Below are 27,585 nucleotides of genomic sequence, written 5' to 3' on the forward strand. Positions count from 1 at the left end.
CTTGGTGCTGATAGCTCTCTTATACCAGCATTTAGGAGGCAATTAAACATACCTGAGCAATTACAAACATCTGTGAAGCCATGTGTCCCAAACATTATGGCGCCCTGAAATGGAGGGACTATGTATAAACACAGCTATAAAAACACAGCGATAAGTGCGAGGTTATCCACTTTGGTGGTATGAATAGAAAGGCAGATTATTATCTGAATGATGTCAAGTTAGGAAAAGGGGACGTACAACGAGATCTGGGTGTCCTAGTGCATCAGTCACTGAAAGGAAGCATACAGGTACAGCAGGCAGCGAAGAAAGCCAATGGAATGTTGGCCTTCATAACAAGAGGAGTTGAGTATAGGAGCAAAGAGGTCCTTCTGCAGTTGTACAGGGCTCGAGTGAGACCGCACCTGGAGTATTCTGTGCAGTTTTGGTCTCCAAATTTGAGGAAGGACATTCTTGCTATTGAGGGCGTGCAGTGTAGGTTTACCAGGTTAATTCCCGGAATGGCGGGACTGTCGTATGTTGAAAGACTGGAACGACTAGGCTTGTATACACTGGAGTTTAGAAGGATGAGAGGGGATCTTATCGAAACATATAAGATTATTAAGGGATTGGACATGTTAGAGGCAGGAAACATGTTCCCAATGTTGGGGGAGTCCAGAACCAGGGGCCACAGTTTAAGAATAAGGGGTAGGCCATTTAGAATGGAGATGAGGAAAAACTTTTTCAGTCAGAGTTGTAAATCTGTGGAATTCTCTGCCTCAGAAGGCAGTGGAGGCCAATTCTCTGAATGCATTCAAGAGAGAGCTAGATAGAGCTCTTAAGGATAGCGGAGTCAGGGGGTATGGGGAGCAGGCAGGAACGGGGTACTGATTGAGAATGATCAGCCATGATCACATTGAACGGTGGTGCTGGCTCGAGGGGCCGAATGGCCTACTCCTGCACCTATTGTCTATTCTTAATTGTTAACTGTATGTTTGTGTTGACATTTGTGAGCGGAGCACCAAGGCACATTCCTTGTATATGCATACTTGGCCAATAAACTTATCCATTCATCTCACGAGAGAAGGAATGGGTGACGTTTCTGGTCGAGACCCTTCCTCAGACTGAAGAAGGGTCTCGACCCGAAACGTCACCCATTCCTTCTCTCCTGAGATGCTGCCTGACCCGCTGAGTTACTTCAGCTTTTTGTGATATCCACAATTACTCTATAATGATAGGAACTCCAAAATCCGTTCAATTATGTTACTGAAATGTTAAGGATTAAATATTTATAGACATAGCTCACCTTTTGTGCCACAGCAGAGAATTTCAGTACATTGAGTGTCTCTTCATACATAGAAGCACATTGGCTGATATTAACAATTATGCGTATTTTTCCTCTGCCAGAGAAAAACCCCTGGAAGTAACGAGTAAGCTTACTTTCCCTGAATGGAACATGCTTGTGCGTCCTAAGAGAAATAAAATAGTTAAAATAACATTGAATAGGTTTGGCATATTATATTGCGTAAGAATGAACTGCAGATGATGGTTTAAACCGAAGATAGACACAAAAAGCTGGAGTAACTCAGCGTGACAGGCAGCATCTCTGGAGAGAAAGAATGGGTGACGTTTTGGGTCGAGACCCTTCTTCAGATTGGTCACCAGTCTGAGTTTAAAGGGAGTAGAGATAATCCAGGAAGTTATAGGTTGATGAGCCTCACATCAATGGTAAGGAAGCTATTGGAAATTACTCTTCAGGATCGCATCCCTTCATGTTTGGAAGAGAATGGGCTAATTAAGTACAGACAGAGTGGCTTTGTCCATGGCAAGTCTTGTCTCACAAACTATTGAGTAGGGCAGTGGGCTTTAATAAGGCTTTTAGCAAACTCCCTCGTGGTAAACTGACCCAGATAAAATGCATGGGATCTATGGAAACTTGCTCATTTGGATTAAAAACTAGTCTACAGCTGGATATAGTTCAGTTCCAGAAATGGGCAAAGAAATGGTAGATGCAGTTTAATATTAGCAAGTCTGAGGTGTTGCACTTTGGGAGGTCAAATGCAAGGGCGAAGTATACACTTATTGGCACAATCTTTAACAGTATTAATGTACAGCGGAATATTGAGTTCCTGCAATTCATAGTTCCCTGAAAGTGGCAATACAAGTAGATAGAATAGTAAAGTGGTAATGGTATGTTTTGCTTTGTTTGTTAGTCAGGGCATAGAATATAAGAGTCAGGAAGTCATGTTGCAGCTTTAAAAAACTTTGAAGGTAGATCACAAAAAGCTGGAGTAACTCAGCAGGACATGCAGCATCCTTGGAGAGAAGGAATAGGTGACATTTCGGGTCGAGTCCCTTCTTCAGACAGAATCGTCACCTATTCCTTTTCTCCAGAGATGCTGTCTATCCCGCTGAGTTACTCCAGCTTTTTGTGTCTATCTTCAGTTTAAAACCAGCAACTGCAGTTCCTTCCTACACATCACGTAGGCCAAGGCGGACTGTGCGAAAGTGTTCAGTGAAGTGATTGCCCAGTCTGCCCTTGGTCTCCTGGGTATATAGGAGTCCACACCTGGAACAGCAGATATAATAGATGACTTTGGAGGTGGTGCAAGTGAACCTCTGCCTCACCGTGAAAGGACAGCCGGGGTCCCTGGACAGAGTCAAGGAAGGAGGTATAGGACAGGTGTTGCATCTTCCGCGGTTGCAGGGGAAGGTGCCTGGCGAGGGGGTGGTAAGGGATGAGTTAACCAGGGAGTTACGGATGGAACGGTCTCTGCGGAAAGGGTTGGAGAAGATGTGATTAGAGGTGGGATCCTGTTGGAGTTGGCAAAAACGGCGAAAGATTATGTGTTGTATGAGACAGCTAGTGAAAGGACTAGGTTAAAAAATAATAATAAAAATCACTCTCAATAACTTCTCCTTTGACTGCTCCCACTTCCTCCAAATCATGGGGATAGCCATGAGCACTATGCCTGCCTCATTATATAAAAAATTATAATAAAAACTATGCATATCTTGGACAAATTACTATTATTTCCCCTAGAACATCGGAAGTTAAGGTTAAGAGAGAGACATAGATAGGGTGGACAGACAGGACCTTCTCCCATGGTGGAAATAGACGGGGTATCAAAGACCAGAGGACATGGATTTAAAGTGAAAGGGGAAAGGTTTAAAGGAGTTGTGTGTGTGCTATTTTTCCCCACATAAAGAGCGGCGTGGGCTTGAAACGCACTGCCAGGGATGGTGGTGTAGGCAGATAGGGGTATTTAAGAGGCTTTTAGATATGCAGGGAATGAATGAATGGATCTCAATCATATGCAGACAGAGGAGATTAGCTTAATTTGGCATCATGTTTGGCATGGACCTTCTCTTGGTGGGTTAGGTGCTGACATTTTGTAAGGGAGCTTAGTATCAGTATGTGTCCCATAAGTGTAATAAATTATTTTGTTCTCTCGTTTTTTTCTTCAAATTTTTAAAGTATTACATTTTGATCACAAATTAACTCAAAAGGATCATATGTGGCCCCATTTTTAATGCTGGGATATTTCATTATGATTTAATAACTTTCATGTCACAGGTTGGTACCCTTATTGGCAGAAACACCCACGTACAAATTTGGTCTGAAAGGCCCCTTACCATACTGTTTAGTTTAGTTTAGAGATACGGCACAGAAACAGGCCCTTCCACCCACTGAGTCTGCACCGACCAACGATCCCCGCATACTGACAGCACCCATAGTTGGTATCAAACCCAGGTCTCAGGCGCTGCAGGGCAGCAACTCTACTGCTGCACCACCATGCCGCCCTTAATGGAGAGCACTGTATAGCAGTACTATGACTATGATCTCGAAAGTTAAAGTTGCATTAACATTTTATTTAAAAACATATGAACAATTTGAAGCTCATTCTGAAACAGTGGAGAGGATAGAACAAAGGCGCCTCTTACTTTGAAATCTGGTTATGCCTCAATGCATTGATGCATTTTCCAAGAATTAGCAAAGAAGTGTTGATGTTTCCAGCTTCTTTCAATCTGTCACCTTCATTCTTTGTTTTTGCATTTCGTTCTGATCCCGCAAGATCACAAAGAGAAAGCCTGCAAATGGAACAGTTCCATTCAGCCAAGAACAGTAGTAACAGAACCAGAAATCAAATGACTTTTATAAATACTCATCTTCTCTGTAACTTGAATTCATCTAAATCTCGGAATTAACTTGCATTGTCCGTTTCAGCCATTCTTCCCACCAGTGCTATCTGACCCTTTGCTCGTAAATAAGCAAATTTATTTTATAAAATTACCTTCTTCGTTAGCAATCTATCCATAGCTTCACATTCCTTCTCTATATCCTTATACCAATCTAGAGATATCCGGGCTTTCCAATTCCAACAGCTAACAATTTTAATTAATTCACCAGTGAATCATGCTTCAGCCACCATGGCCCCCAGACAACAAACTTCTCTCCCTCTGTCTTTGTCTCCTTTTTTCCTTCAAGATGCTTTTAAAACTGATAAGCTTTTGGTTACCTACCCAAATAATCTGCTAAATGACATAGTGTCAGTTTTATTTGGTGTGCTAATGCTATAATGCACACTTGGGACATATTTGCAATGTTAAAAAATACTGTCAAACAAGATATTATGTGCTTGAAATGTTTGGTTTAGCAATGGAGTAACTGCTTTTCTAGATCAGAGTTTTGGTCTGCAATACAATTGGTTTCCCACTAGAAATTTAGATCACAACACAATAAAATATTCCACAAGTGTAGGACTAAAACCAGACAATGTTCTGTAATTATAAGTGGTTGCTCACGGAGAAAATAACTCCATGGTTTCCCCCAATGAAGGCAAAGAAAATTTATCTTTTTATTTTAATCTGCTAGACCAACCCGATGCCCTTTTTTTCATTTTTCTCAAACTCCATTGTCAGTTCTGCAGTTACATTTTCATTGAAAAGCAATCTCCTTGATCAGAGTACAAGTCAGGCTGAGATGATTGTCATACGTACAAGTACAGCAAGGTACAAGTACAATGAAAATTTTGCAGCAGTATCACAGGCAAAGACAGACAACGCAAAAACATTGTACATAAAACACACTGATTTTACTTACTCACTAACTTGGATAACACGAAGACCTTCGGCCTCCACATGCAAAACTCTTATTGAAAAGATGCAGTGGCTGCGGAAAGAACATTTTAAATATAGTTCAGTTACTGGTTAGAAGACGTGTTTTGCTCAGAAATAAACAACTGAAGCTAAGCAAAATCAGTTATTTATTTCATTTTTTTTTATTATAAAGCTTTCTATTAATATTTATATTTAATCAAGTAAAATACCTCCTACTTGAAAGATTATTGACTTTTGTAGAAGCTATTTTTTGTTGCTTTCTCCCTCTTTTCAATATCATGCATGCTTCTTCGGCATTGGAAACCTGAATCCATTTTAGATCTATAAGAAAAGTACATTGATAACTTGGAGAGATCTTAATTTATACACTGAATAAAGCAGCTTAAAAAGTTAATAATGAGAAATAAAATATAGTCAATTGCCTTTCACATAGGTGTTGCCTTTTGCATCTTGCACAACATGAAGTATTTTTCTTTTCTGCGATTTACAGGAAACTGGATCAAGTAAATCATAAATAGTTTCGTTGTATATTTCACAAAATGAAACCCAGATGGAAAATGTAATCCTTTCTGGAGCACGTACAGCTACTTCTTCAGAATACTTTGAATGTTCAGCAATATCACCGAGACAGCTGAGTGATATCAGTGAACCTCCTGGTTTAAAAAGAAGAAAATCTTGAATTATTATCAAGCCTATGTAATTCTAAGAGAAGACAAAAATCAAAATATAAATGTTGCACATTTCTGTTGGATTGAATATTTAAATGTCCAGAGTCAGAGCCATAGAGCATGCACAGTTGCACCCATCTTACACCAACTCCATTCACCGTATCCCGTAGCTCTGCTCTTGCTTCCCCAGCATTAGCAAACCTGCCTGCAAGGATATTGGATCGCCTCCGGTTTAGATGCAACACATCCCCACTGTACAGGTCACCTCTGCCCAAGAAGTCCGAATAGCCTCAGAAATCCAAATCCCTGCCCCGACATCAACTCCTCAGTCACACATTCATGTCCCCTATCTTTCCGCTCTTACCCTAACGAGCACGTGGCACTAGAAGCAAAGTTGAATGCAGGCTGAGCACTTCAACTCCCCCTCCCACACCCAGTGTGACCTTTCTGCCATGGGCCTCCTCCAGTGTCATAGTGAGGCCCACCGGAAATTGGAGGAACAGCACCTCATATTTCGCTTGGGCAGCTTACAGCCCAGCGGTATGAACATTGACTTCTCTAACTTTAGATAGTTCCTCTGTCCCCCTCTCTTCCCCTCCCCCTTACCAGTTCTCCCACTGTCTTCCTGTCTCCACCTCTATCCTTTCTTTGTCCCGCTCCCCCTGACATCAGTCTGAAGAAAGGTCTTGACCCAAAACATCACATCACCCATTCCTTCTCTCCAAGATGCTGAGTTACTCCAGCATTTTGTGATACCTTCGATTTGTACCAGCATCTGCAGTGATTTTCCTACACAAGTCGAATGCAGTAATCATCTATGAGAACGGATCCTGCAGGGGGCAAACTCGACCCGCCATTCGGCACAGAAGTCCCGATGGGGTCGAGATCAGCCGCCTCACCCGGCCTAGGCATCACCGTTTTGGGGGGACCTTCGGGGGGTGATTTCAATGCGTTCCCATAATTTTGTCCGAATTAAAGGAGGTACTGGATCACCAGTTGCTGGAAATTCGGTGATAGACCTGTACCCATATTGCAGTACCTCATTCCTTAAACCTACCCATGTCATTTGTACCAACATGCACAATGACTTCTGGCCGCTCATTCTCCCCTTGAGAATGTTATTCAGCCATTCTAAGATATCCTGAACCCTGGAACAGGGTTGCCATCCTGGAGTCTCCACTGCTGCCAAAGAATATCCTCCTGCACCCCTAATTAAAGAATCACTACTACTATGGCTTTGCCTGATGGTACCCTTCTCTGCTGAGCATCAGCAACTCCCCCACCCCCGACAGCATCTAAAATGGTGTACCTGTTTTGAAGGTGGATGGCCTGCACTTGCCTATTTCCATTCCTCGTGGTCACGGATCCACTCTCTTCCTGACTTGGTCGTGCCAACTTCGCAAAAGTCTTGTTCAAAAAGTTCTCATTCTCCCGGATGGTGCTAAGGTTATCCAGCTGCTGCTCCAGTTCCCTAACACAATCTTTAAGGAGCTGCAAATGGACAATTCCCACATGTGTAGTTATCAGGGTCACCAGCGGTTTCCCTGACTTCCCACATCCTGCAGGAGGATCATTGTGCCAACATATCTGCCATCACACAGAAAGAACAGCAGACTGAACCTTATCCTCCTATCTGTCCGATAGCCTCCTTATCCTCCTATCTGTCCGATAGCCTCCTTGCCCTCAACACTGCCTCGCCTTGTTTTTATTAGCTGCTCAATTAGCCAATTTGGATACTCCAACCAATCAACGGGCTTGCTGTTCCAAGCTGCCGACCTGCAATTCAGTTCCCCAGATGTGTCTACAAACAAACGTTTTACAGTTCCCGCACCTGTAATAACCTGAAATTCACTTGCTGCAACCAAAGGGCTTGCTGCTCCAAGTTACGACCAGTTTCGTTTTTAAAAGCCTCCTTTTATTTTTAATTTCTTTAATTTTGTGGGGTTTTTTTAAAAGGACAATCGCTGATATTGTTCTGGATGCAGCTATCAAATCCAATCGAAAAAACTGTCATTCAGTTATGTAATGAGTTGGAAGGACCTCAACATTTGGCCCAGTTAGGTTTGGGCATGGACAGCAACATGAATCAGCAGACTCCAATTTTAATCTATTGTATCCAGTTAGCTTATAAAAAAAGATAGAAATGATTTTGTGCATTTGTTTTAAAAACAAGACAGACCTGTTGCATGCAAACACACCAAGTTTCTGATGGGTCTCGACCCGAAACGTCACCCATTCCTTCTCTCCCGAGGAGTTACTCCAACATTGTGTCTACCTTCGATTTAAACCAACATCTGCAGTTCTTTCCTAAACACCAAGTTTCTTCATTGTTTCATTCTCAGCCTCCTTCTTTACTCCTTGTACACCCATGACTGTGCAGCCATGTACAAATCTAATCCAATCTTTAAATTCGCAGACGACACCACCATTGTGGGCCGGATGTCAAAAAATTATGAGATGGAGTACAGGAAGGAGATCGAGAACTTTGTGTCCTGGTGTCGACACAACAACCTTTCTCTCAATGTCAGCAAGACAAAGGAGATAGTGATCGACTTCAGGAAGCAAAGCATGCCCCAGTTTGCATTGACTGCTCCAAAGTAGAGATGGCTGAAAACGTCAAATTCGTAGGAGTCAATATCACCAACAACTTCTCCTGGACCACCCATATTGAAGCAATGACCAAGAAAGCACACCAACGCCTCTACTTCCTTAGAAGTCTTAGGAAGTTTAGCATGTCCCCAACAATCAGCAACTTCTACAGATGCACCATAGAAAGCATTTTATCTGGATGCATCACAGCTTAGTTTGGGAACAGCTGCATCCAAGATTGCAATGAATTATGGACATGGCCCAGACCATCATACAAACCAACCCTCCCTTCCATTGACTCCATTTATACCTCATGCTGCCTCGGGAGGGCCAGCAGAATAATCAAGGACGAGTTGCACCCTGGCCACTCCCTCTTCTCCCATCGAGCAAAAGGTATAGAAGTGTGAAAACACATGCCTCCAGATTCAGGGACAGTTTCTTCCCAGCAGTTATCAGGCAACTGAATCATCCTACCACAAATAGAGAGCAGTCCTGAACTACTATTTACCTCATTAGTGACCCTCAGGCTATCTTTGATTGGCCTTTACTGGTTTTACCTTGCACTAAACGTTTTTCCCTTATTGTGTATCTATACACTATAAATGGCTCAATTGTAATCATGTATTGGCTTTCAGCTGACTGGTTAGCACAATAAAGTTTTCAGTGTACCTCCGTTCAAGTGACAATAAACTAAATTGAAACTGGAAATATTATTCTCAGTAGTTTCTGGAGATACGTTAACTAAACAATTTGTTTAAATATTGCTAACAATAAATTTTAATGGGCTTCCCATCTATTAACCAATAACAAGGGTATTCTATATTCAGGAAAACACCTTTAATTTAAACTGTGACTGAAGTTTGCATAATAGAATCATGAATCCATGCATTATACATTTTGTGTTGGCAAGCTTGTGCAACTTACCTTCTGTATTGCATGAACTTTGATGACTGCTCCGATTATACTGCTCATTCTATTAAAATAAAATTGAAATAATTTTGAAAGCGTCAGTAACGCCAAGAAGAGTTCTTGTCATCAAGTGTAATGCAAGAGGCTATAATACAAAGGGTTATTATGTCAAGACTTGTTTCTCTCTCTGGTGGTTTCTGGATTCAAAAGGCTCATCCACTTGCCCCCCTCCCAATTTCCCAAGACTAGATCAAATGTTGCCCTCTCCCATGTAGGCACCCTGATATATGTGCCCTCTCCAAAGCCTCCCATCCGTCCTCTAATGGGGGGAACCGGAGCTGCCCACACTACTCCAAACAAGGCCTAACCAAAGTCCTATAAAGCTGCAACATGACATCCTGAATCTTTTACTCCGTGCCCTGACCAATGAAGGCAAGCATACCATACCTTCTTTACCACTATCTTTGGTGTTGCCATTCTCAAGGAGCTATGGACTTTGACTGTAAAAACCCACTGTACATCAATACAGTTGAAGGTCTTGCCATTAACTGTATAGTTTTCCCTAACATACGACCTCCCAAAGTGCAACACCTCACACTTGCTCAGATTAAACCCCATCTGCCATTTCTATGTCTAGGTTTGCAACTGATCCAAATCCGGCTGTATATTTTTGACAGCGCTCCCCACTGTCCGCAACTTCACCAATTTTTCTGTCACATGCCATCTTACCACCCAATTCAACAACATTTACACCCAAGCTTTGTGTAAATGTATAAATCACACATATACACACACACCCGTGGAGTTCCTATATAAATCCAAGTTGCATGCAAGCGAGTACTAATTTTAAAATGAACTCTTCCACTAAAGGCATAGTTTTTTGTTAACATTCTGCATTTGATTATATATCTAAATAATATAACATCTATATACTAAAACTATCGTTTGTTTGTTTGTTCCTGAACGACAGCAAAAACGGTACACGACAGCGCAACAATTTTAGGCCCACCTTACTGACCGTCGACCCTTTGGTGCTAATGTAAGAAGTTTCATTGAAATTGGTGTTATATTTTTTGTTATTCACATTTTAAAGTTTAAATCTATCTCCTAGGGAGGGATGGGGGAGGGCGGTGGAGGGAGGGTTGGGGGGAGGAAAAGGGAGGCTGGGGATGGAGTGGAGAGGGGAGGATGAGGGAGGAAGGGAGTGGGGAGGATAAGGGGGATGGAGTGGGGAGGGGAGAGGAGGGGGTGCTTCACCAATGTAGGAGAGGTTTGGGCCTAACTGGTCCACTGGTCTAGTATACCATAAAAGTTAAATTCATGAAACAGCTTATGCATTACACGACATTAACAAAAACACACTGGTGGATTTACCTCATTAAATAGGTGAAGTAGCGATTTCTTTAAGGCTTCCTCTTCCTTCACTTGCATTTCTGTTAATTTACTGAAAGCTCTACTTCCCTGAGGCTTAATATTCATATTTTGATAAATGTTTCCTTCTATACTCCTAAATAGAACACTCATCGCCCTTGGTAAGATACCCACATCATGGTCTGGTCCTATAACGTAGTAGAATAAAGGTAATTATACTATAAGCAATAATTGAGAAAAGCTAATTATCAGTCATAAGATTGCTTAAAGACACAAACCTTGAAATGTGTAGGTTTTTCCTGAATTGGTAACACCATAGGTGAAAACCAAACAGTTCTGTCCATTCAGAACTTCGTCAATGAAGGGTTTTATTGCTCCAAATATTTCTGCTTGCTTGGTTTCTGGTCCATAAACCTAGATGGGGAAATACTTTTAACACGTAATATTACTATGCATGACAGAAAATGCTGTTCTTAAGCTAATTAAAAGCTGACATCGATTAGTGAAGCAATATATTGCTATTGTCCCAATGGAACAGTATATATCAAATAGTATAAAACTATTCAGCAAGTCAAATATATGTTCTAACTTACTTTTGTAAAGCACGCATGCACATTTGATACTATATACTAAGGGAAGAAAATAGATTATGGATTAATAGTTGTTCTCATGGTCAATCAGATGCTCAGACTGAGAACAATTTTATTGAGTTACTGAGGTGAGAAACAAAGACACAAACAGACACATTTTCATGCACATTCTGCCAAGAGGGTCATGTACATGAGCCTACAATTGACAGGCTTAATAGTAGCTGAGGCACTGCACGAGACAACTAGGAAAAAGGTAATTCTGGATTTGGTATTGTGGAACGAACCAGATTTGATTAAGGCGCTTAAGGTAAATGAACCCCGAGGTAGTAGTGACCATCTTCTATATACTAAAACTCTTGTTTATTTGTTCCTGAACTACAGCCAAAACGGTACACGATAGCGCAACAATTCCAGGCCCACCTTACTGACCGTCGTCCCTTTGGTGCTAATGGAAGAAGTTTAATTGAAATTGGTGTTATATTTTTAAAGTTATTCACATTTTAAAGTTCAAATCTATCTCCTAGTGAGGGGGGGGAGGGAGGATAAGGGGGGTTGAGGGGGGTGGAAGGGAGGGGGGTGGAGAGTAGGGAGGGATGTAATGCTGAGGCTTGAAAAGGCACTGTCAGAGCGCATTTGGAGTATTGTGAGCAGTTTTGGGGTCCATATCAGAGGGGGTGAGATTAGAGTAGGTAAAAGGAGTGGAAATGTTGAGACGATTGATGTCACACCGGCAGTTAGAAATAAAGAGGTCTAAAGAGGGAAGAAGGCCATCCGGGGAGTCCAAAAGGTGGGAGACTGGTGAAGGGGTCATCACTGAGTGGTGAGCACTCCTTCCCATAGAAAAAGGCAAGGAGGCATGAAGACTTCCAAATGGATGATGCATTTCAGCTTCCTCTCAATCTCCCCAGACATCATCGACCCCAACGTTTAACTCAATTTAATCTTTATGATAAACAAAGGCCGCAATGGCATCAGATGCCACAAAGCAAGTAGATCACACAATATCCAAGCTGTCATGCTGAAGGTACGCACCAGAATAGCCATCGCAGTTCTTGTGCATATCTAACAATAAGGTGAAATTGCCCAAGTACTTTGTACCCATTAAAAAGATCATGACAAATCCCTTCCACAATTTCACAATGAAATTCATTCATAGGATGTTGGCACTGCTAGAAAAACCAGCAGCAATTTTCTACAAGGTGGTTACGAAGATGAGAGCAGCAATATCATAGCTTGCGTAGGAACTTATTTCTCCCGCCTCACCCCCTCCCACCAAAACAATGCTAACTAGGGTTCTAATCATTCAAAAAAGTTCAGTGAAAATTTGAGTTTTGACAAATAACAGTGGTATACCATAACCCGATATGATGAATAAAACATTTACTGTTAGGTGGAGGGATGGAATTATCTTTAAATACAGAATTGGTTCTGCCCCATAATCTCAAGACATGACCTGTTTCACAACATGATTTGTACTCCACTACTGCAAAATCTAACTTGCTTTTGATTAATTGGCAGCATAGCAATAATCCAACAAAATTCTCTAGATCGTTCAAATATATATTTTTACAAATTCCTTTGAAGTTTATGCTTTTTACTTCTTTTTGCAATAGATTTAATACACGTAGTTCTGCTATAACACATTTCCACAATTCAAATTGGATACAACTGGATATCCAATAATTGGATACTTTAATCAATTGGGAAATATTATTCATATTACAGGGGCCTAATCAGCTTTAAATCAATTTCATCTGGGAACTGGAGATACTCAAAAGCAAAAGCTATCTTGCAAAAAATGTTTTCATGTAAACTCGCACAGTAATCAGATACCATCCTCTCTGAAGTACACACCTGCTAGTTCGACTGCAGAGACCATTGAAATTGACATGTGATTGCTCTATTGAGTTGTACAATATTACTCTATTTAAAAATGTTTAATATCACCTTTAGTATTTTAGCATGTGGTAACAAAAATAAACTTAGTAACAACCTTTAGTTTTGAAAATCCTGTGCAGAACAATAACTTTGTAAGTACAAGTTTAAAAATCTAGCTCTTAATCTCCTTTTTCATTGACACAGTTGGCATTATAAAGTGAGTTACTACGATATAAGATTCCTTAGCAATGCAACCATCACATTATAGCAGAACTACCTGTATGATATTTGACCCAATTCAATTTGTTCAAGGAGAATTCTGTAAAAATCAAAGCATCTTTTATTATGCACAAGCGAGTGAGGATTCCAAATTACTTTTTGCCCAAAGCAACTTTAATTTTGTGAGATTAAAATTCAGATAGAAACTTGACATATGTATATGTAAATTAACCTCATATCATATCATATCATATCATATATATACAGCCGGAAACAGGCCTTTTCGGCCCACCAAGTCCGTGCCGCCCAGTGATCCCCGTACATTAACACTATCCTACACCCACTAGGGACAATTTTTTTTTTACATTTACCCAGCCAATTAACCTACATACCTGTACGTCTTTGGAGTGTGGGAGGAAACCGAAGATCTCGGAGAAAACCCACGCAGGTCACAGGGAGAACGTACATACTCCTTACAGTGCAGCACCCGTAGTCAGGATCGAACCCGAGTCTCCGGCGCTGCATTCGCTGTAAAGCAGCAACTCTACCGCTGCGCTACCGTGCCGCCCACATGGAATGCATGTAGATGCATAAAGCCGTCAGCAGGGAAATAGGCCCTTCAGGCTAACTCATTCATGCTGACCAAGATGCCCCATCTAAGTTAGCTCCATTTGCCCGGATTTGGTCCATATCCCTCTAAACCTTTACTTTTCATGTACATGTCTAAATGTCTAAATATTGTTTGTTCTGTCTGCCTCAACCACCATCTCTGGCAGCATATTCCATATATGCACCACCCTCTGAGTGGACAAATTTGCTCCACTGATTCCTCTTAAATTTTTCCCCTCTCATCTTAAATCCATCCCGTCTGGTTTCTGATTTGCCTACCCTGGCGAAAAGACTATGCATTCACCCTATCTATTCCCCTTATGATTTTATTCACCACAATACAAACATAGAAAATAGGTGCAGGAGGCGGCCATTCGGCCCTTCGAGCCAACACCGCCATTCATTGTGATCATGGCTGATCGTCCACAATCAATAACTCGTGCCTGCCTTCTCCACATATCGTTGATTCCATTAGCCCCTAGAGCTCTATCTAACTCTCTCTTAAATCCATTCAGGTGACTTGGCCTCCACTGCCCTCTGTGGCAGAGAATTCCACAAATTCACAACTCTCTGGGTGAAAAAGTTCCATCGCACATCAGTTTTAAATGGCCTCCCCTATATTCTAAGACTGTGGCCCCTGGTCCTGGACTCCCCAGTCCTTTTATAATTTTAAATGTTTCTATAAGATCACCTCTCATCCATCTAAACTCCAGTGAATACAAGCCTAGACTTCTCAATCTTTCTTCATATGACAATCCCGTCATCCGAGGGATCAAACTCGTGAACCTACGCTGCACTGCCTCAATTACAAGGATGTCCTTCCCCAAATTAGGACACCAAAACTGTACACAATACTCCAGATGTGGTCTTACCAGGGCCCTATACAACTGCAGAAGAACCTCTTTACTCCTATACTGAAATCCTCTCGTTATGCCTTATCAAAGGCTTTCTGAAAGTCGAGATATCCACTGGCTCCCCTTCATCCATTTTACTTGTCACATCCTCAAAGAATTCCAGAGGACTAGTCAATCGTGATTTCCCTTTCATAAATCCATGCTGACTTCGACATCCTTTTACTGCTATCCAAATGCACCGTTATTACCTCTTTAATAATTGACTCCAGCATCTTCCCCACCACCGATGTCAGGCTAACTGGTCTGTAATTCCCTGTTTTCTCTCTCACTCCTTTCTTGAAAAGTGGGATAACATTAGCTATCCTCCAATCCAAGATCAGTGCTCAGCCTCATGCGCTCAAGGAATGTGTCTTAGCCTGACCAACCTCTCCATATAACAATAGACAATAGGTGCAGGAGTAGGCCATTCGGCCCTTCGAGCCAGCACCACCATTGAATGTGATCATGGCTGATCATTCTCAATCAGTACCCTGTTCCTACCTTTTCCCCATACCCCCTGACTCCGCTGTCCTTAGCTCTATCTAGCTCACTCTTGAAAGCATTCAGATAATTGGCCTCCACTGCCTTCTGAGGCAGAGAATTCCACAGATTTACAACTCTCTGATGAAAAGGTTTTTCCTCATCTCCGTTCTAAATGGCCTACCCCTTATTCTTAAACTGTGGCCCCTGGTTCTGGACTCCCCCAACATTGGGAACATGTTTCCTACCTCTAACGTGTCCAACCCCTTAATAATCTTATATGTTTCATCCTTCTAAATTCCAGTGTATACAAGCCAAGTCACTCCAGTCTTTCAACATACGACAGTCCCGCCATTCCGGGAATTAACCTGGTGAACCTACGCTGCACGCCCTCAATAGCAAGAATATCCTTCCTCAAATTTGGGGACAATATACCTGTCAATGTTCACTGTTCCTGATGCCAGCATACACACCTCTCATCCACAAGACCAAACCTGCAATAAAGACAGTCAAAATATGGCCTGAGGAAGCCATCTTACAACTCCAGGAATGCTTTGAACGCACCCACTGGGACCTGTTTGCACAACAGGTGACCCATGGAACAGAGGTCGACTTGGAGGAGTACACATCCACTGTGCTCTCTTACTTCAACAGCTGTGTGGAGAATGTCACAGAGGACAAGAAAATAAAGATGTTTCCTAACTGGAAACCATGGATGAACAAAGAGGTACAAAACCTTTTAAGAGCACGCAATAAGGCCTTCGAGCCAGCACCGCCATTCAATGCGATCATGGCTGATCACTCTCAATCAGTACCCCGTTCCTGCCTTCTCCCCATACCCCCTCACTCCGCTATCCTTAAGAGCTCTATCCAGCTCTCTCTTGAAAGCATCCAACGAACTGGCCTCCACTGCCTTCTGAGGCAGAGAATTCCACACCTTCACCACTCTCTGACTGAAAAAGTTCTTCCTCATCTCCGTTCTAAATGGCCTACCCCTTATTCTTAAACTGTGGCCCCTTGTTCTGGACTCCCCCAACATTGGGAACATGTTTCCTGCCTCTAATGTGTCCAATCCCCTAATTATCTTATATGTTTCAATAAGATCCACCCTCATCCTTCTATATTCCAGTGTATACAAGCCTAATTGCTCCAGCCTTTCAACATACGACAGTCCCGCCATTCCGGGAATTAACCTAGTGAACCTACGCTGCACGCCCTCAATAGCAAGAATATCCTTCCTCAAATTTGGAGACCAAAACTGCACACAGTTAAGGACTGTGCTGGCCAGCTTGCTGAGGTTTGATATTTGACTCATGATATTTGACTCTGCATTAAAATTTGATAAGCAAGTCAACGCTGTGGTAAAAGCCAGCTTCTTCCAACTTCGAACCATAGCTAAAATCAAACCTTTCCTCCAATTCGACGACACAGAAAAAATCATTCACGCTTTCATTTCCTCCCGCCTAGACTACTGCAACTCCCTATACACTGGGATCAGCCAATCTTCCCTGTCCCGCCTGCAACTGGTCCAAAACGCCGCAGCGAGACTCCTGACGGGTACCCGTAAAAGGGACCACATCACCCCGATTCTGGCCTCTCTCCACTGGCTCCCTGTACGATACAGAATCAACTTCAAGCTCCTCCTATTCACGTATAAAGCCCTAAATGGACATTCCCCCCCTACATCAAAAATCTTCTAACCCCCCTCTCTAACTCCAGGTCCCTCAGGTCGGCCGACTTGGGGCTACTCACTATCCCGCGGTCTAAGCTTAAGCTCAGGGGTGACCGCGCTTTTGCGGTTGCAGCTCCTAGACTGTAGAACAGCATCCCTCTCCCCATCAGAACTGCCCCCTCCATCGACTCCTTTAAGTCCAGGCTCAAAACCTATTTCTACTCCCTAGCGTTTGAGGCTCATTGAGGAGGCGCTGTGAACTGTTTGCGTGCTACTGTATGTTTCTTTTTTTTTCCTTAGTACCTAATCAGATGTACAGCACTTTGGTCAACGTGGGTTGTTTTTAAATGTGCTATACAAATAAAATTGACTTGACTTGACTTGAGGTATTTACAAGGATCTTCAATCTGTCTCTATCTCTGGCAACAGTCCCAAAGTGCCTGAAGTCAGCCACCATAGTGCCAGTGCCGAAAAAAGCAAACATCAGCAATCTGACGACTACCGTCCACTTGCCCTCACACCGATAATAATGGTGCTTTGAAAGGTTGGTCCTCTCCCACATGAAAGCCATCATCCCTGCCTCAATGGACTCACATCAGTTCGCCTACAGAGCAAATAGATCCACAGAAGACGCCATCTCTCTGGCTCTTCATACCGTCCTGACTCACCTGGAGACAGGACACATACATGAGGATGCTATTTATAGACTATAGCTCTGCCTTCAATACTGTCATCCCCACTAAGCTCAACTCCAAACTCCACCAGCTAGGTCTCAGCTCGTCAATATGCAATTGGATCCTGATTTTCCTGACGGAGAACCCTCAGGCAGTGAGATTGCGCCTCCACCTGTCCTCCACTACCACACTGAGTACTGGCACACCACAGGGTTGTGTATTGTGCCCCATCCTCTACTCCGTCTTCACACACGACTGTGTTCCTGCATTCGCCACCAACACTATCGTCAAATTTGCGGATGACAAAACGGTGATCGGGCTGATCTCCAACGGCGATGAATCAGCCTACAGAGCGGAGGTGCAGAACCTGGCGAGCTGGTGCTCAGAGAAAAACCTGTCCCAAAACACAACTGAGACCAAGGAGCTAATTATCAACTTTAGAAGGTCACAGAATGCGGAATACGCTCCAGTCTTTGGGGACAGAGTGGTGAGTGTCCAGCTTCAGGTTTCTGGGCACACACATTTCAGAGGACCTCACGTGGTCCACTAACACCGCTGCGTTAGGCAAGAAAGCACAGCAACGGCTGTTTTTCCTGAGAACGCTGAAAAAGGCTGGTCTGCACCACAGAGAGCATACTAACATACAGCATCTGGGTGGTATCTCAGCTGCACGGCAGCAGATAGGAGAGCTCTTCAGTGGGTCGTCTGCTGATCGCAAAGGATCATTGGGATACAGCTACCAGACCTGGAGGACATCTACAACACACGCTGCCTCAGGAATGCCACCAGCATCTACAAGGACTCCACACACCCATGCCACCGTCTGTTTGAACTACTTCCATCTGGCAGAAGTTACAAGGCCTTCTACGCCCGCACCTCCAGACTAAGAAAAAGCTTTATTCCTAGAGCTACAGCTGCTCTGAATCGGACCTGTTGAGAGCCCCCCCATGATCTGTCTCTGCCCCCATGGTCATTGGGCACAACTGACCTGGCATGAACCTTTTTGCACTTTACCTTCTTTCTTTTTCCCCCCCTTATTTATTTTATAGCATCGATATGGAAGTGGCATTCTTAATCTCGTACTTGTACAATGACAATAAAGATATTGTATTGTACTCCTTGATACAATATCACCCACTTTAGCATTGTCTGCAACATACTAATCACGCCTTGTACATTTTCATCCACATTATTGATATAAACTACAAACAGCAATGGGCCCAGTACCAATCCCTGAGACATACCACGTCACAGTCCTCCAGTCTGTAAACAAAAACTCTCCTCTGCTTCCTTCCATGAAGCCAATTCTCTATACATTTTGCTAAATCTCCTTGGATCCCATGTGATCCAACCTTCCAAAACAGGCGGAACTGAAAGACCTTGGAGAAGTCCAAGTCAGCATGGATTTATGAAACGGAAATCATGCTTGACTAATCTTCTGGAATTTTTTGAGGACGTGACAAGTAAAATGGATGAAGGGGAGCCAGTGGATGTAGTGTATCTAGACTTCCAGAAAGCCTTTGATAAGGTCCTACACGAGAGATTGGTGAGCAAAATTAGAGCACATGGTATTGGGTGTTGACAATGGTACATGGTATTGGGTGTCCAAGTCAGCATGGATTTATGAAAGGGAAATCATGCTTGACTAATCTTCTGGAATTTTTTGAGGAAGTGACAAGTAAAATGGATGAAGGGGACCCAGTGGATGTTGTGTATCTAGACTTCCAGAAAGCCTTTGATAAGGTCCTACACGGGAGATTGGTGAGCAAAATTAGAGCACAGGGTATTGGGTGTTGACATGGATAGAAAATTAGCTGGCAGACAGGAAGCAAAGAGGAGTAAACGGGTCCTTTTCAGAATGGCAGGCAATGGCGAGTGGAGTGCCGCAAGGCTCGGGGTTGGGGCCGCAACTGTTTACCATATATATTAATAATTTGGAAGAGGGAATTAGAAGCAACACTAGCATGTTTGCAGATGACACAAAGCTGGGTGGCAGTGTGAACTGTGAAGAGGATGTTAGGAGGTTGCAGGGTGACCTGGACAGGTTGAGTTAGTGGGCAGGTGCGTTACAGATGCATTACAATATAGATAAATGTGAGGTTATCCACTTTAGCGGCAGAAACAAGGAGGCAGATTATTATCTGAATGGAGTTAGGTTAGGTAAGGGGGAGGTGCAGCGAGACCTGGGTTTCCTTGTACACCAGTCACTGAAAGTTGGCATGCAGGTACAGCAGGCAGTGAAGAAAGCTAATGGAATGTTGGCCTTCATAACAAGAGGATTTCAGTATAGGAGTAAAGAGGTTCTTCTGCAGTTGTATAGGGCCCTGGTAAGACCACATCTGGAGTATTGTGTACAGTTTTGATCTAATTTGAGGAAGGACATCCTTGTAATTGAGGCAGTGCAGCGTAGGTTCACAAGATTGATCCCTGGGATGGCGGGACTGACATACGAGGAAAGATTGAAAAACTAGGCTTGTATTCACTGGAGTTTAGAAGTATGAGAGGAGATCTTATAGAAACATATAAAATTATAAAAGGACTGGACAAGCTAGATGCAGGAAAAATGTTCCCGATGTTGGGCGAGTCCAGAACCAGGAGCCACAGTCTTCGAATAAAGGAGAGGCCATTTAAAACGGAGAAAAAACGTTTTCACCCAGAGTTGGGAATTTGTGGAATTCTCTGCCACACAGGGCAATGGAAGCCAAATCACTGGATGGATTTAAGAGAGAGTTCTTGGGGCTAGTGGAATCAAGGGATATGGGGAGAAGGCAGGCACGAAGTATTGATTGGGGGCGATCAGCCATGATCACAATGAATGGCGGTGCTGGATTGAAAGGGCCGAATGGCCTCATCCTGCACCTATTTTCTATGTTCCTAAGTCCATGTGGACAATGTCTGGCTTTGTACCAGTCAACCTTTTTGGTTACTTCTCCAAAATAACTCAGATTTGTGACACAATCTCCCATGTAAACATGCTGACTATCCCTAATCACCCCGTCAATCCAAATGCATATATATCTTATTTCTCACAATCCTCTCCAGTAACTTACCTATCACAGATGTTAGGCTAACTGGTTTATAGTTCCCAGCATTTTCAGAAGGATTTTAACAAATATGCAAATTTCACTTAAAACTACCAATAAATGGATGAATGATCCTGCTCAATATTACTGATACAGCTAACCATAACATAACTCTTATCTTTCTCACGTGAGAAAATGTAAAGCGTTGGGACATCTGGCCAAATCCTCGATCACCGCCTCGGGAACTCAAGGAACATTGTGGTGCTTTGAGAATCACACTGGTTGAGTTTTCTATCAAAACACAGTCCTGGGAAGAGCATGGAAACCATAGATCAGAGGACATCCACATTTATAAAGAAAGTATTCTTCATTCAATGCTCAGGTAGTAATTTTAGCTACTGACCTGAGATTCATTTTGTGCAATTTCAGATTCAGTGAAAGGTCGAACACGAAGATAAACACACATATGGTCCTTTGCACCTGCAGAATTTTTATCAGGAACCTGTTTATTAAAAAATATATATTTTTATCCAAGTTGAAAATAATTTACATGTACACACTCAAGACAGATTTCAGGGAACAAATGGTTGCAGTACCAGCAATTATGTTCCACCCCCAATTACCTTTGGAGCACAGATTTTCTTGAACAACTGTCTATGCGGCAAAATATTATCTAAGCAGCAATGCTGTTACAGTTCCAAGATTCTGGCCCAATAAAGATGAAAAACATCCAATGCAAGCTGAAATGACATGCAACCAGGAGAGGATGTTTTTTTATACAAGTAATTCCTTTGAAAATAAGGTACTGCTAGTGAGACCGACATTTATTAACCATCCCCAATTGTCTTTGAGCGTGGTTATGAGCCACCAGTCCTTCTAATGAAGGTGCGTGAATGGAACAGGATTTTCACGAGGTTCTGGTTAATGAGGATTATGTATGCAGCTTGTAGTGGTGGTGCATACTCTGGAACATTTTATCAACAAAAAGAAAATTGGGATTGGAAACATGGATGAATGGAGAAGACAGAATGGCAAGACATTTTTTTAACCAAAATATTGAAGTGCAACTCAAAGGGAATGAAAATACATAAATGTGATTTTTTTGCTGAGAATAGATCAGCAGTTTGAAATATGCTTGGAAAAACTCAATTCAATTTTGACTTGGGTAATCACAGATTCTGGGTCATTTTGTATTTACCACATGCGAGGTATTTGAAGTTCTTTCCCTGGACAGTTCATCTATCAAATCCTTCCGAATGTCATCAATATCCTCTGATGTAAGAATCTCTTGTTCATCATTCACAATTCCATGCGAATCCATGAAGGTGAACTTGGAGTCGTGTATTGGCTCCATTCTGTAAAGGAAACAATTAGTCAGTGTATTTCTAGCACAAAAACTTGTGGTTACAATCCTAATTCCACGATTTGCAAAAAAAGATGCATTCTTGGAAAATATGTTGCAGAGCAAAATTTCATAAAACTGATCACAATACATAGATATCTTGATACATGTATGCTTATGTGCAGAGTGGCACACTGGTCATAATAATGACACATTATCACAAAGAATCAATTAAGTTAGTGAATTAAGTAAATACTATGAATGCCGGAAGCAACTACCTAAGAGGCGCCATTGTCCAAGAATGTAAATATCAAGAAGATGCATCAAAATTCAAGATTTCTTTCAATTTATATTTAATTGCCATATCTCGCCTGTGATAGTCATGCAGTTTTTTAAAATTAAAATTACTATTAACATGCAATTGTCATTTTACATATTAATAAGCCATTTTTTGAATTTTCTCTATCATGCAATTAACTCTTTGCAAATTGATATCAAGTACCTGTACTTCCAAAATTACTTTTTAATCAAGGCTGCTTTACCAAAGGGAGATGAGGGAATGCTGTGTTCTCCATTTCACAGAGACATGGCTCACCCCAGTTCCCCAGACTCAGCCACCCAGCCTAAAGGTTTCTCCATCCATAAGGACCTAACACAGGTATCGGGGAAAGGGAGAGGCGGGGGCGTCTGCCTCAAGGACAGCTCTTCCTGCTCAGACGTGGCAGTTCTGTCTAACGCCTGATCCCCTCAACTGGAACGTCTGGCGGTGAAGCGTTGCCCCTTCCACCTGCCGAGGGAATTAACCTCCATCATCCTGACCGTGGTGTACATCCCACCTTAGGCAGACTTCCACCTAGCACTGGAGGAGTTGCACGCCATTGTCAACAAACACCAGTCAGCGTACCCCGAAACCTTTCAGAATAGGAATACTTTATTGTCACATGTGACTAGGCAAAGTGAGATTCTTTGCTTGCATACACAATGTATATAAATAGGAGCCACCTACGGTGCTGACAAAGTTACAAAGCACGCCCGCTCCCACTTTACCATCATAGCCGTGGACTTCAACAGAGCCAGCCTGAAGAAATCACTCCCGAACTACCACCAACACGTTTCCTGCTGCAGCAGAGGGTTAAACACTTGACCACTGCGATACGACCATCAAAGATGCCTATCGCTTCATCCCTTGCCCAACCATTCAGCCATGCTGCTTCTTCCTGCATATAGGCAGCAACTGAAGAGCACACCCTCAGAAGTGAGGACTGCACAGAGTTGATCAGGGCAGGCACTTACTCAGACTCCAGGACTGCTTGGAGTCAGTAGACTGGGCAATGTTGAAAGACTCGGCAGCGTGACCTGAATGAATACACCACAGACTTTATATGGAAAGGAGTGGAGGAGTGTGACCCCACAAAAACCATCTGAGCATTTCCTAACCAGAAGCCTTGGATGAACTAGGAGATCCACATTCTTCTGAGAACCAGATCCTGTGCATTCAAGTCTGGCGATGCAGTGGTGTGCAGAAAGTCCAGATATGGCTTTGGCAAGGCATCAAAAAGGCCAAAAGGGACTTTCGCTCCAAGCTAGAAGATGAGGCGGATGTTCGGCAACTGTGGCAGGGCTTGAATGCCATCACTTCGTACAAGGCGAAATCAGGGGGCAGCTCAAGTGACAGCGAAGCATAAACACTGCTGTAATCTCTACATGGTGAAACCAAAATATATAAAAATGGCCTTTATTAAAATCTGACAATGTGCACTTCAACCACATGTGATTTTTTTTCTATTACAAATCTCAAATTGTGCTGTACAGAGGCAAATAAATAGATGATGGGTCTTTGTCCCAAACATTATGGAGAGCACTCTATGTGTATATGTGTATGCACACACTGAACTTTTTTTCTCGTTTATTGTATTGTTTACAGTGTACGATGTTTACATATTCTGTTGTGCTGCTGCAAGTAAGAATTTCATTGTTCTATCTGGGAGATATGACAACAAAGCACTCTTGACTTGATCCTACCACAAATAGACAGCAGTCTTGAAATACTATCCACCTCGTTGGTGACCCTCAGGCTATCTTTGATTAGACTTTACTGGCTTTATCTTGCACTAAACACTATTCACGTTATTCCCTTTATTGTGTATCTGTACACGGAGAATGGCTCGATTGTAATCATGTATTGTATTTCCACTGACTGGTTAGCACACAACAAAAGCTTTTCATTGTACCCTGGTACACGTGACAATAAATAAACTAAACTAAACTGTGGCTCACTTAATACCATGTCATGCATGGAAGAAAACAGAATAACTGCTAGATATCTTAGAGAATCAAAGGTCAAGCAAGAATGAGAATCTGAAGGAATTAACTATGTCAAAAAATATTACTCAAAAAAGTTGGCAAACTTGAAAGCTTAGAATCTCACCAAAAAAAAAGGTTTTTATTTGCATTGGCTGTCCACAAGGTAAAATGGGAAGCATCTAACTGTCAGCAGTTGACTAAAAGTTGGAATCTAAAAGGATGTAAAGATAGAGAACATTGAAGAGAATAATCAGATTGAACAGTCTCGACCCGAAACGTCACCCATTCCTTCTCTCCCGAGATGCTGCCTGACCTGCTGAGTTACTCCAGTATTTTGTGAATAATAACGTTTACCTAATTTGTTTAAGTATTTTAAAAGACATGAATTATGGAATATACAATAGGCAAATCAGTATTTGGATTTGGAAACTTTCACATGCCTGGCAACTGAACATGACAGATGGAATATAATGGTAGACTAAAGTCAGATTATTCACATTGGTCGATAACTGAAAAACCGTATTTGTTAGATGGTGCCAGACTGGATATTGTTGATTCAAGAGGCCCCGAGTATGCATGTACATAAGTTAGTGAAGGTCAACAAGTGTTGGACAATGAAGAGTGCAAAACATTATGTTGATATTTAAAACAGGGTTTTTGGTAAAGCAGTAAGACGTCTTACAGCAAATGTATAGAATCTTAGCTAGACACCTGCAGATTTGTTTATAGTTTTGATGTACTTATCTCAGATAGTGCAACAACAATTCACTAGATTGGTTCTAGGGTTTGCCACACGAGCAGACATCAGGTAGACAAGAACTGTATTCTCTAAATTTAGTAAAATGAGTAGATTCCATTTCAACTTACAAAACTTATACAGGGTTTAGGCCAAGAGGCATGTTCTCAGGCTAATTGGCCAATATAAAGCAACCCGTTGTAGGAAGGAACTACATATGCTGGTTTACACCAAAGATACACACAAAATGCTGGAGTAACTGGCAGCATCTCTGGAGAGAAGGGTCTCGACCCAAAACATCACCAATTCCTTCTCCCGCTGAGTTACTCCAGCATTTTGTACCTAAGTGTTTGAGTAACTCATCAGTCAGAACATCTCTGGATGACATGGATAAGTGATATTTTGGTTCAGGACCCTACTTCAGACTGATTATACAGATCAGTGGCAAAGTTGGTGGGAACATGGAGAAAATATAGCAGGATGTATGTAGGAACATGTTCTCATCTCAAAGACATTGTTATTCCTGTTGAAATCACAGATATATTGACAGTCAATATGGCTGTCAGTATAAGTTACAGTACAAGTCAGTATAAGTTACTACTGCAGTAGTGCCATGTCGCTCCACTGTGAGGAAACAGTGGATAAACACAAGACACAAAATGTTGGAGTAACTTTTCGGATCGAAACCCTTCTTCAGACCGAGAATTGGGGACGAGAGGAACTAGAGATATGGAAGGGTAAGGTGTGAAAACGACAGATCAAAGCAGGCAATTATCAAGGAAATGTAGAATGGCTCACTGTTAGCTGAGGGCAGTGTCAAGGAGGCAGACAACCATAAAAGTAATCAGGAGGACGGTGGAACGAGTCGGAAAACTAGGGTGGGGGTGTAAAGGTTGAGCGGGTCCATGAAACCTCCATTGAAGAGGAACATATCTCACTTCATTCAATCCAATACCCAGAAATTTACAAGACAGTCTTCAGGTCACTTCATTTATGACTAGAATTAGAGCAAACAAAAATAGTTACCTACAGTCACTCTATCCATGGACTATCCCGGAGTGGAACATCCTTCCAGACACCACCAACCCTTGTCACTCTTCAAGTCACAGCTCGACAACTTGGACATGGATCATCTCACCAAACTTGCCCACATAAAAATCTAAATAACCCTTTTGTAACCAGTAACCCACGCGAGCGAAAACTGCATGAGATGGCCCGGCTGTTGGCGGTTGTGCAGGGGAAAGCAGAAAATAAAATAAATATTGAGTCAACTGTGCGAGTACGAAAACTGCGAGTTGCGCTTGAGGACCTCACCTGGGTGGGTGGGTGGCAATGTGCGGGTAAAGTGGCCACTAACGTGCAATGTAGGAGCGAGCCATCATTGCGAGTTACACTGAGACGGCAAACTGCAATTGGACTTGTCGACCAAACCCGCTACCTCCGAGCACCCGCCGAGTCGCGCCAGTAATTCAGGTGTCTTTAACAAACCAGTGAGCTAACGAGGATGAATGGGGGAAGGTTGGGTTAAGCGGCATACCTGTACCTTGAGGAGCAGCGTTGGCTGTGGGTGGAGATGGAGGTGCCGCGGTCCACGGGCGGCAACGGACAACCTGAGCTCCGCACGCGACCCAACTAACCGTAGCCTGCCGTGCGCGTGAGCGCGCCCCCGCCGCCCAGAGAATGCCGTCTGCCCACCCCAACGACTCCTTCGCTCGAGCCAGCGCTAGCTCTAACGTGCTTGCGTGCGCGTCCCCGCTGCATCCACTTCCCTCGCGCGCCCGCACCCAACGGCTCCTCCTCCGCGCGGGCAGATTTGAAACCTCCGCCAATCACCGCGGGGCAGCATCGCGGGGACTGACGGGAGTCGGCCACGCATTGCGCCATCTGCCTGAGAATTACAACCAGCACTGTTCCCCCACAACGCCGATTACACTGCGAGAGGCAGAGCAGACGGCGGGGTTTGCTTACTAAAATGGCGGCCGTTCTGCTCCGTTGCGCAGTACACGCGATTTCGACGGAGTGGCCCATCTTGCTCGGCTCTATTATCTTTGATTGCAACCGAGAGAAACCTGCACATTACTGACGGCACTGTATCAACATCATCAACGCGGCATCACGACTTGTGCTTCCTTTGTTTTTTGTAATATATGGAATTGGCAAAGGACATCTTCTGCTGCAAGTGAAGACTGTTGCTGTATCTGGCACACACTGACTCCGGGGACACCAGGCCGCTCGGCACAGTCCAGCGCGATAAACCTCCCAACACGCACCAAAGATCAACTCACGTGCATGCGTGAGCTGCCCGCCGCCACATGCTGACACCATGGTGTGCTTCGCAGATTTAAACATCATTAACATCAACGACAAAAAACAACTACAAACTATAATTGAAACCGCGGCACATCGTGAGTATTCACCAAATCACAAAAGTTATCTGCTCGGATATCCTGGGTCTCCCTCGATTTTGTATTTTGTGTGCAAAATGAGTAAATGTTTCTCATATCTTGCAGTAGATGCCGGGTTGAACACAT

At 42.9% G+C, this 27,585-nt stretch overlaps 2 protein-coding genes across 2 annotated transcripts in view; one reads left to right on the forward strand and one right to left on the reverse strand.

Moving 5' to 3' along the window:
* The window catches only part of LOC144600986 (kinesin-like protein KIF20B), a 101,998-nt gene extending 75,334 nt beyond the window's left edge, over positions 1 to 26,664 (reverse strand). Inside the window, 12 exon segments of the mRNA XM_078412897.1 lie at positions 1,283 to 1,445; positions 3,922 to 4,068; positions 5,081 to 5,149; positions 5,307 to 5,441; positions 5,477 to 5,750; positions 9,279 to 9,327; positions 10,638 to 10,822; positions 10,913 to 11,048; positions 20,860 to 20,979; positions 21,076 to 21,174; positions 21,871 to 22,027; positions 26,598 to 26,664. Coding sequence (XP_078269023.1) covers positions 1,283 to 1,445; positions 3,922 to 4,068; positions 5,081 to 5,149; positions 5,307 to 5,441; positions 5,477 to 5,750; positions 9,279 to 9,327; positions 10,638 to 10,822; positions 10,913 to 11,048; positions 20,860 to 20,979; positions 21,076 to 21,174; positions 21,871 to 22,026 — 1,533 coding nt within the window. The 5' untranslated portion in view covers position 22,027; positions 26,598 to 26,664.
* A 295-nt stretch (positions 26,665 to 26,959) lies between these two features.
* rpp30 (ribonuclease P/MRP 30 subunit) overlaps positions 26,960 to 27,585 on the forward strand; it is a 61,397-nt gene continuing 60,771 nt past the window's right edge. The window contains exon 1 of the mRNA XM_078412898.1: positions 26,960 to 27,459. Coding sequence (XP_078269024.1) covers positions 27,378 to 27,459 — 82 coding nt within the window. The 5' untranslated portion in view covers positions 26,960 to 27,377. The remainder of the gene's footprint in view (positions 27,460 to 27,585) is intronic.

This window comes from Rhinoraja longicauda, chromosome 16 (genome assembly GCF_053455715.1).
Source record: "Rhinoraja longicauda isolate Sanriku21f chromosome 16, sRhiLon1.1, whole genome shotgun sequence".
NCBI classification, from domain to species: domain Eukaryota; kingdom Metazoa; phylum Chordata; class Chondrichthyes; order Rajiformes; family Arhynchobatidae; genus Rhinoraja; species Rhinoraja longicauda.